The 11,398-nt window shown below is 37.2% G+C and overlaps 1 protein-coding gene across 1 annotated transcript in view; it reads right to left on the minus strand.

Moving 5' to 3' along the window:
- The window catches only part of MRPS28 (mitochondrial ribosomal protein S28), a 73,057-nt gene extending 63,827 nt beyond the window's left edge, over nucleotides 1-9,230 (minus strand). The window contains exons 1-2 of the mRNA XM_026841480.1: nucleotides 9,195-9,230; nucleotides 5,171-5,352 (exon numbers count right to left, since the gene is read on the minus strand). Coding sequence (XP_026697281.1) covers nucleotides 5,171-5,352; nucleotides 9,195-9,230 — 218 coding nt within the window. The remainder of the gene's footprint in view (nucleotides 1-5,170; nucleotides 5,353-9,194) is intronic.
- Between the last annotated feature and the right edge of the window lie 2,168 nt (nucleotides 9,231-11,398).

The raw sequence follows: 11,398 nt of genomic DNA on the forward strand, positions 1-11,398 counted from the left end.
ATACTGGAAATCCCTACACCAGCTGCATACTCAAACATAAAGGAAGTGTCTTTCTGATCCTACAGCCTGATAATACTGGAGTTGCTGGAGGGTTCCAGCAGTCTTTGAAAATAAAGCTTCATTACACTGGCATGGAGAGGTGTAGTTTAATCCTCTTTGGAAGCTGGTCCCGCAATCCTGCATTTTAGAAAACTGCTGAAAGCAATTGCACTTTTGATGGGAACTGGTCATTAACAGTACAGGTGCAGACCATGCAACAGGCAGTTTCAGCACAAACCCCTTCCCACATTTTCTGGCTCTTAAGATTCCATCTGATAATGGCAGAAGCAGGTTGTAACAGCACCTTTTTGCCATGGATTAAGTTGTTGCTCATTTGGAGATCTAAGACAGATACTTTCCTCTTTAGGACTTCACTACTTCTGCACGTTAAAAAAAGGCAAAAAAAAAAAAAATACACCACTTGCTTTCTATAGTCGAAAAGTTACTTCAGCCTTACCTTCCTATACACCCTTTCTCATTTGTATAAACTCCGGATGCTTTACAGAAGCATCATGTTGTTGGCATAAAACACAAATTTAATAAAGCATTTAAGTCAAAGAGTATCAAGAAACATGTTTTTACTAATTACAGTATATATTAAATAAGTACAGCACATATTTAATAAGACCTTGAAATCATAATGGTAATAAATACTCCTGTCACATCAAATAACAAAATGCTGTTGATATTTATAACCAAATACATCCCTGCCTGACCCCAGTGAGATTTTACTAACAATATCTTTGATCTCTAACTAAAGCGATGCATGCTTCCAATTGGAATACCATCAATGCTGATAATGAAATATATTTTTTGCAATCCTATGCAACAGCTTTCCCAAAGACGATAAGAAAACGGAAAAAATTGGCAAAAAACAAAAGAAAATAGGTAGCACGTTCTTTAAATGTTTAGTCAATTTAAATTTTGTATCATTACTGTTCTAAGGTTTCTTTTATTAATAGATTGTGGTGGTCTGTTTTTTTTAAAGATTGAAGTTCACTTTAGAAAAACTGATGAAAAAAATGTATCTATGTAGCTAATACAAATTTTCAAAGGGACTTGTAGTTGCTCTTTTATTCAAGACAATCTTGAGGGTGGAATCCTTTCATACAGCCACATGGTGGTAACACTGTGGGGTCTTTCACTTGGACATCCCAACAAATCACAACTGTTAGGATCAGGACTGACTGAGTAGTTTAAGAGAACAAGCTTTACAGACAAGAACCTCTTATAGGATTTTTGTTTATTTTCAAGGAACTTCCAGCATTTTCAAAGAGCAAAGGATAAGAAAAAGAAGACTGTATTATAGTATCATGAAAATAGCTTAGTTCTGGTGAAAAAAAAAAGCCAGATGACTAAGGAAATATCCAGAGCACAAGTCCTTATGGAGACACCTCCTTACACAAATGGCAAGAGAGGGTTTTTTCCTTTAAAGATGCTAAACTAGTATTTTGGAGGATTTGCTAAATACTTGAAAAGACAATACAAGTAAAACCAAAGATCAGCATCAAAATACAGGTACCAGAAGAGCCATTCTCTCAAAACTGACTTTATAAAAAACGATATCATGAATTTCTGTGTCTGAAGATTAAATCTGGTTCTTCTGTTCTGAACTGGTGGCCTTCAAGAAATCATCCATTATATGTAAATTAAAATGCCCATTCTTCTTGGCACAAACAACAAATGTTTTACCAAAAAAAAACAGTAAACAGTTTTACTGACTACATGCACATACAATATGGTTATAGTCACTTTTGTCAGCAAATGAACCAACAGAAATAACACTAACAAAGTCTTACTGCAGTGACCAGAGTAAGCTGGTACAGATCTAAATAGACACTAGAAACTCCATCCAGCTTCTTTCAAGCTTTAGAAGCGACACTAACACTAGTTTGACCTTTATTCTGGTGACCAAAAGCAGTTACTACCTTCCAAAGAAAAGTCAGCATCCATCAAAAGACTAAGCCTTCACACTTACTAAGAGGCTAGAGTAGGAAAAGATATTTGTTTTGATAAGGTAAACTTTATACATAAGTATCTGTTGTCTTTACAATGCAAGCAGACCAAAACAATTGTACAAGCAAAGGTGTAAGTCTTCCCACTACTTTTTAAAATGCAGGGAGACCCAGATTGAGCAGCACCTAAATGCTATTGGTGAAATAAACTTGGAAAACTATCTTACCTAACTGTGTATTTTTGATTCCACAAGTACTTTGCAAATTTTGTATTACAAATCCCAGTTAGAAATTAACTGGTACAACTATGCTATATGACACAGCACAATATCACAAGCTACAAGTTAAACAACAAAACAAAAGATTGCCTGTGACTGCACTTTTTTTTTGTAAATCCAGTAAGCTTTAGAAATTCCAATTCCAGAAACACAATGAATAGGAAAAAGAGGGCAAGATTTATTTGAATTATTTAATTTCTTATACAAATATTTTTATTTAGAGTATTAAGTCCACATAGCATTTAAACACTTAAGAAAGAGACAAATTCAGGTTCCTGAACTGAATTGAAAGTGGATTTGAACCAGTCACCTCCACCTCAAATGAATGCTCTAAGTCCATTAGAGATAATCAACACTACTACTTCCACTGACACTACATCCTCAGTGTTGTAAATGCTGTCTGTATCATTTTGTGAACTACCATTTTTAGTTCCAAATTTTACTTCATTAAAAATGCCCCAGCTCTTCATTTCCCTCTCTCCACTCCCACTCAAAAGCAGCAAGAGGGAAGTATAAACAAGCCTTACAGGGATCTGCTTGTTTTTATCATTGTAGCAGGCAGCCAAAAATATAACTGCCCTAGATCTTCTCAGCCCCAGGCTTATGCTCCCAGCATTCAATGGACAACTGCGTCTGAAGCCTCTGCTCCAACAATGGTTTCCTTGGGCCTCATTTTTCCCTGTACCATGCAATGTGCACCAGAAGAAAACACATACAGCATTAGGAAAAAGATGAGAGCAGGGAAGGAGTGGACAGACACTTGACTGCCTGTGAACTTTTTTAGGAAGATGGATTTCATTACTTTCCTGAAATCTGTCTTGCCACCCAAGTATTCCAGAGCACCATGACAAAATGAGATGCTAACACCACACAAGGAAACAGCAAGTGGTGGGCTCAGCATCCACAAGGTGAATGAACCCTTAGGGATTTGAAGACAATGCATGAAGTTGTGGCTCCCCAAACCTGGGAGGAAGCGTGCAAGCAAACATGGGACAAGATAAAGGGGGCTACACTGGAAGCAAGGAAAGGGCATGAGTGCATGGAGCCCTGCTATGAACTATGCAAGGAGACAGCTGAAAGCTATAGGCTGGAATCAGAGAGGAAACCAACAAAGACAGTGTCACTGTGGATGTCTGCTATGGGCTGCCTGATCAGGAAGAGGGAGTGGATGGAGCCTCAGACAACCAGAAGCCACCTCATGATTGCAGGCCTTGATTCTCACAGGGGACTTCAAATGTCTTGATGTCTGCTCAAACAGAAATAAACATGGAAGGGAGCAAGCAATCTACAGTGAGTGCCCTGAGGACATTTTTTGGCCAGAGGTACAGACAGCCCAACAAAGGCAGGTCTTCTGTTGGACACATTACAGGCAGGAAAGAAGTATTTGGGAACATGATAGCTGATGGCAGCCTCAGCTGCAGTGACCACCAATGACAGAGCTTAAACACTGAAGGAAAGTGAGAAAGCTAAATGGCAGATGAGAGATCTGGGCCTCAGGACCATAGACTTTTGTTTATTCAAGCTGTCCTGACACAGGAAGATGACTGGAAAAGGCCATGGATCTGTAAGGAAAACTCCTCAGTGCTCTGGAAGGGTCTTCCCCAATGTGCAAAAAATGGAGCAGGTCTGGCAGAAGGCTAGCTCAGCTGAACAGGGAGCTTCAGACTGAACTCTACCACAAAACCAAAATGAATGGTCATGGATTGAGATGAATATGGAAACACTCCTCAGGCATGCAAGGACTCATCTCAATTCAGAATTAGTACAAAATGCAAAGAGTGACAAGAGCTTTACCACTACAGCAGCAGCAAAAGACTAAGAAAACCTTTGCCTGCTGCCAAATGTGACAGGCACAAAGGATTCCCTTCATCATGGGCCAATCATATTTGCTTTGAAAGTCATAGACCTGTCAATAAAAGGAAGTTGAGTATACAAATGTTCTGATAAAATACCATCACAAACGTGCACACAAACATGTGATTATTTCTGTTAAATCTTTTTTTTTTTTTTTTTAAATCAACTGTTTCAGAACTCTATCACAGGAATCATTATTTATTTTTTTAGACACAGTGATCTTGCACATTAACAAGTATGCTCCCCTCCTCTCTCAAGGAAAAGAAAAAAAGAGATGGACTAAAATATTCTGATGTAATGAAATCAAAAACATGGTATTTTGCCTACATATTAAAAACTGTTAAAGCAACCTTGAGATACCTTTGAATTATACATAATCATAAGGTGCTAAAGCAGTTTAGGAAGCTTATAAACGCTTTTTTCACTTGAATTCGTTGCTTCCCTTTCTTTTAGCTCTAACTACTACATTCCCCAGCACAACTGTTCTAGTTCAGGACACCTTGCAACCAAAATCTATATAAAATCTTCTTCTACAACATAAAATATTTGACCATATTAGCACTGATCATGTATTATGACCAGTATTATCACAAATAATGTATAAACTCTCCAGTACATCACCTCATGTATGTATATTTAGGATAGATATTTCCTAAGGGCCTTACAATTTACATGGGATTAAAGTTCCACATTCACAGAACTCCCAAGTATTACAATAAACAATGCTTGTTTTAACAGCTGAGATGATAACTATTTACCCTTCATCAGTGACAAAACACCAGTAACTTCCTTTGGTTGTCATAAGTTGGAATAATGTAGATAACAATAACACAAACTTGCAAAGGAATATTCATTCAAGACAATGATGTCTGAGCTATGCAAATCTCTTTGTGATCATACTTTCATTCTGCACAATACAGTTTAAACCACAAAATTAATACGAACTATACAAGCTCAGACCAGGAGATGGTCAAGTTCCATTAGCTAACCATTTCAGCACATTGTTCACATATATTAATTGCTTACCATAAGTTTATTACTTACTTTCCATCTACTTCTGGTCTTCTGCACACACAGTGAAACTTGCCACCAAAATCTATATAAAGATCATCATCTACAACATGGAATATTTGACCAATGGCAATTTTATCTTTGGCAGGTCCCATCTGAATTAAAGGAGAGCGTCTCAACATGGATGCAAAGGATTCCGATTTCTTTGAAGGATCCTACAGATAAATAAATTTAAAAAAAAAATAAAAATCACAAAACATACTATCTGAAGGCAGAATTAAATTAAACTTGTAACATACAAAAATAAACATATCATGTGTCCAGAGCATTTTTAGTAAGACTTCTAAGGAGACAACTAGTACATTTCTCCAACCCCAAGCATTTTACACATTAAAGGTAAGCTTTTACTAATTCAGTCATACAAAAGCGTAACACTTTGCATCTCCTGAAAACATCTGCCAGTTCTACTATTGGTTAGATTTAAGCTGATTTAAAAACCCATTCCCAATATTAGGAGATATTCCTGAAAAGAACATCTCTCATCTCTTTGTCACCTCCTTGGTGAAAACCAAAACAGAATTAATACCCTCCCAACTCAAACCATTCTAAGATTCTATACCCTGCAGCTATTCATGCAGATATTTAATAATAAAAAATATTTAAATCTTTACTTTAAAGAACAAAATCTTTTTCCCAAAGCAGCAGAAGTATGAAGAATGCACAGGACTGATCTAACATATTAAAAAAATTTGAACCATCACTGCTCTAATTTATCACTCTACAATATCAAAGTAAATATTTTAATTCAGTAACTAAACAAACAAAATGCCAGCACCTTCTCATAAAGCTCTGGGAAAATGGGAGACAAAAATACTCCTGCTCTTCATGAAGACATCTGTTCTGTGATCTCAGAAGGCTATTACAGGCTTTCCATCATATGCTAGGTGAAAATGTCCAGCTATATCAAAAACTCATTCTCACATAACTTTCCCTGATACACTAAATTTGACCACTTTTTAAGATTACTGCCTTTGAAATACAATTAGTAAGAAAAGCCTTTTTGCCAATAACAAATGAAAGGGGAGATGCTTTTTGGAAGCAATATATACCTGAAATCTTAAAAGGGAATGTAAGGAAATATTAATTTCACCTGCATTTAGCAGTAATTAACTGATACAATAATTACTTCACACAAGATTTCAGACTATTTTCAAGCCAGCAGAAGAACTAAACAGAACAAAATAATCAAGCAGTTAAAGGTTTAGAGATCTGTTGGCTTCAGCAACACCTTGACTACTTCAAGTGGATGCTAAAAATCCATCTATATTTTATATGAACACAGAATAATGCCATCATTTTCCACTTGTTCATTTGGAAACATTTATTCTTGGAGAAGTCAAGACAAGAGACAGTTTTGAATTCCAGCTCTGCTGGAAGGCACAAACAGCATGGGTTGTTCTGACATGACATAGCCTCGGGAATTATAAACTAGAGATCTGACACCTGGTAAATTTACAGCTTCAGAAACAGGAACTGTGAAATGTAGCATCCCAAGGACAACAGCTGAACAACGTGCAACATGCACACACACCACAAAACGAAAGTGGCTGGTGATTGTAAACCAGAAACAGAGCGTAGGATTTTATACAGGAAAGCTAGTATCAGGTAAGTTCACAAACATAGAATTGTTTGAATTTCACAATGCAGTCAAAATTCAAGTACATGAAAATTAATTGCACAGGATGCATTTGTAAGTGTTTCGAGAATAAATGCAGAATAGTGGAAGCAATAAGAGGAAGTATTTAAGTGAGTTTTAGCATATGAATTGAGGGGGCAGCAGCAATCTAGGTGAAACTTTCAATCAATGTGTAAGTCATAAACTAACAGCAATTATTTCAAAATTAACATATCAAAATTACTCCATGTGGGCAGGAGATTATAAATCAAACCTCATATTGAAATGCCAAAACCTGTTTTAAGGGAAACTGATGTACAAAGTGCAAAATTCCATCGTCTTCCACTGATTCTCTCACTATGAACTCACTAGTTTGCAGAATCACCCAATTGCCTTGGAAGTCAACTGCTTGTCCATGTAAAGTGTAAAGTAACAAACATTTTTCCATCATCCTGTATGCTCACGTTGTTTTCAAAGATTATACATCTTATCTTAGTTATACCTTGTCACTCAACACCAAGTTACAGCAGTCAAATACAACAAAACTCCACAGTCAACTACTCTATCCGCTAAGTTGATCGTTCAGTTCCCAACTTCACTATTACCCCATTCCCCCACCCTTCACTGCTGACCTAACTCGATTTGTCTGAGAAAGATGATGTCCATGAAAACAATCAGAAAGTGATAGTAGTAACATGCACAGCAGAGGATTTCCAGGAGACATTCAGTCTCTCAGATGGGAGCAGCTGAGTGCTACAAACAAAAACGACTTTCCCAAGTAAGAATTAGCATTATCAAGGCAGGATGCCTGCGGGGACACATAATGTAAATACAGAAGGGAAGCATATACAATACTGAAGAGACAGACACAAGCACAGTATCATCAAGTGGCAGAGATGCTGGCTTTTCAGAATTGGATGTTTAGAAATAGATCCTTCTTCCAAACACTTTACCTGCTCCATCTATGAGATTGAATATCTGACAAAAGTCTTTCTGGGGTCCTCCAGAAATTCTGTTAATTCTTCCTAATTTAGAACACAGACCTGTGAGCATTTAAACCAATAAAGCTGGCACTGCCATGCCTCATCCTGCCCTCTTACTCCCTCCCAGAAAGAACTCCTGTCCTCTTATGCCACCACTGAAACTTGTCCTAACCTGGAATAAACCTGTTTCAGGAATGTAAGAAACAAAAGCTATTTCCTTTCTTGTAAGGACAGCTTTCTGTGGTCTAGTTTCCAAACTAAATCACCAAGTGACCAAGTGAGTATCAGGATGAACAAACATGAGAGTGCCCACAGACAAGGGCAAAGGTAAGAATACGGCCGCAAATCATAAACTCAGAATGATATGCACTACTATCATTTCATCCCAGAATATTTTCAGTCATCCTTCATAGCAAGGCAAACTAAAAAGAAAACTGGTCTAGGAAAAAAACAAACAAAACCACCAAAACAAGCGAAAAAAACCCCACCAAACCCCAAAGAAAGGTTGATGTAATCATTTGTAGGCTAATGTATATATACTCCACAGCTAAGTTCAGGTCTCAGGGAAGGAGGAGCTTTGTTTTTCATATTTCAACAGGATGCGAGGAGGTCCACCTATGCTTTGAATTAATTCAAAGAATGATAATGGAATCAGACAGTACACTAGATGATTCATTTCCAACAACTTTTCTTATATGTAGATCATCTGGAAAAAGCCTCAGCTAGTATAGAGAATAAAGAGAACTTCTGACTGTGGTTTGAAGGAGATATTCCTAAATTATCTGGAAAGATGGCATTAGTAATGGCCATTGAACACACTGAGCAACACCAAGCTTTTTTTAAGCAATAATACAATTCACAGTTAAGTTCCTTCATGTCCTGACAATTATACTCATTAAGTGGCAACCACCTCATTCTTGTTGCCTTCATAGCATGGCACACAAAGTAGGCTCTCTACCCTAAAAAAACTTGTTGCTTGTGAAATTTTTATCTCCACATCATAAGATGGGTACAGTAACATTCTATAAATTTCCTGGTTTTATGATCTAAAAATGGTCCATTCTGGTTAATAATATCCCTCTCTATCTCCCTGGCAGGAAAAAATACAGATACAAAATTCTCCCATGTGCAAACTTGCCTGAGAAATAATCACTGTACAAGATGCAGGTGCTATCTTGACACACTGACAGATGTGCTCATTCCTTATTAGAACAGAGATTAAACTCACTAAGATATAGATGCTAAGGTACAAAGAAATCCTTGGCCATTTTTCACTGTGAAGTTTTCCAAGAAATCACCGGTAATCTGTTTGAATTCTATCCCAGGTCTACAAGTCTGCAGCAATCTCCATTCTGCTTCCTGGAGAGGAACTTCTCAAGAGCACAAATACGTAACTTACGTATATGAGAATCCTCAAGAGATTGGTTACAGCCATCATGGATTCTTTTGTGGACAGTCTAGAAACAGTGAGCTAAAATACAGTATTTTCTCAAGTTTCCTGCATAACCTAAAGGAGATCTCATTAAACAATAATTTATCTCAAGTGTTTAAAAAAGATTTAATGACATTTTGAGTACTTCTCTCCATGATTTCTAAATCTCCTTAACTGGATTCCCCACAGTAGCAGTGCAGAAAAACAGTAAAACTTTAAGATAACATGGCAATATATTTTAATAAGCATTCTATACTTTTCTGATTCTCAAGGAGTGTTGGTTGTCCAGCTGTGATAGATAACAACATGTCAAGTTGCAAAAATTGGAGAATATTACAAAACCCAGAAGCACCAAGGGCACATTATTTTCAAGTACTTTAAATATAAAGGCTTTTTTTCTCCTCCCCCTTCAATACCTAACCTATTTGGTTTTCCTTCTAATTTCTAGGTTTTAAAGTTTTTCACAAATATTTGATTGTCTTTTACTTCTGTGCACATAGTTCAATTAAAAACAGTAGCTCTTTCAACAACAGATACTCTGCAAGATTAAGCAGAGAGTGGAAAAAGTCTTAGATTTAAACCCCAGACAGATCCATAGGAAAGAAGCAACCCCAATGGAGGAATGTAACATACTCCTTCTGCAGCAAAGCCTATGATTATACAGGCAGGGTGGTCCTGTCCCACCCACTGAGCAGTATGTCTTTAAACCCTAGCTACATGTTTTATGTTTGCTTGCAAAGGCAAGTAGGATGCATGTTGGAATGTGAGAGATATGGATGTAACATGGAAAAGTGAGATGGGAGATTGGTAATCTGACTGCGACAATTAAGGGGTGAATGACGTATTAACATCAAGCAGCATGCAAAGAATTCAACCCTCTGTAACTATCAAATTGGTTTTCCTCAGCGCTGTCATTCACAGCCAGAAAGATTTTTCTGTCCAAAGTTAATTGCACAAAACAACAAAATGGGAAAACTGATTTGCACTAACAAGTTAGTATGATGTCACAAGAGCTAAAGATCCAACAAGCCAGCTTGCAGATATCCAAAACTTGACTGGAAAAGGCTCTTATCAACCTGAACCAAGTTTGTCCTGCTTGGAGCAAGGGGTCTGAACAGATGACCTCCTGAGATCACTTTCAACAGGTATTATTTTATTTAGGAAAGAGAGAAGACTGAGCCTGCTATAAAGAATATTAAAACAAAACCCAATACTTTGAGCTACTCTGTGACTAAGTATATTTGATAAGGCACTTATTTCAATGAGCAACCTAAAAAAAATTCACTACTAGCCCATCAGGCCTTAATTTTCCACACCTTGTAACTATTAGAAGTGTCTACTGTTGCTTAGATATAAACCTAAACCTCGGGAATCTTTTTAAAAGTCATTGTAGGCATTACTAAGGTAACAGGTCATAGTGATTCACGCAGGCTCAGGAGGAGCACAGAGAGGACTGATATCTGACTACAGTGACCAAAATTCCAACACACAGGCATACAAGCAATTAAGCTAGAAGTATTTTCTCTGGGTGCTGCCTTCTTTCTATTTATTAAACTATTCGGTCTAACATGACTCTTTATTGAGAAGTTCAGTATATCTTATTCCAGTCTCAGAATATAATCACTCAAATTTTAGGCCTCATGTCTTTAACTCATCTCAGAGATGTACAGCTCTCAGTCTCCACCAAATAAGTTCAAGTATGTCCTCTACTTCTAACTTTGAACACCTTCACAACTTTGTGCCTAGCAGTAATCAGTAATTTTAGAGCTTTCTCAAAGCAAAAGCTCTGCTTCCTGTATGAGTAGAAAAGAAAAATTTGGGGAAAAAGAAAAAAAAAATTAAGAGCTGACACTAACATTTATTACTCATTTACTCTAAAATACTGTCAACCTCTACTAAGTACCTAATCTAGACCTCTTAAAAAACAACCCAATCTTGCATCTTCAGGCTCATTCCACCATACAGCTATTATCTACCAAGACAGCATTCCCACTAAACCTGCAGAGCCCTCCAAATCTCCTGCAGTCAGACTTTTTGTCCCCTCTTCTAAAGTAGCTCTGCACTGGGCAAAACACCCCTCGCTGCCCACCTTGGGTTTCTACCACTCACATCTCTACCCAAAGGACAGGCTGACACAGAATTGTTCTTCTTCCTTCCAATGTTTTAAATCC

This window comes from Athene cunicularia (genome assembly GCF_003259725.1).
Source record: "Athene cunicularia isolate RWA chromosome 2 unlocalized genomic scaffold, athCun1 chr2_part1, whole genome shotgun sequence".
Taxonomy (NCBI): Eukaryota; Metazoa; Chordata; class Aves; order Strigiformes; family Strigidae; genus Athene; species Athene cunicularia.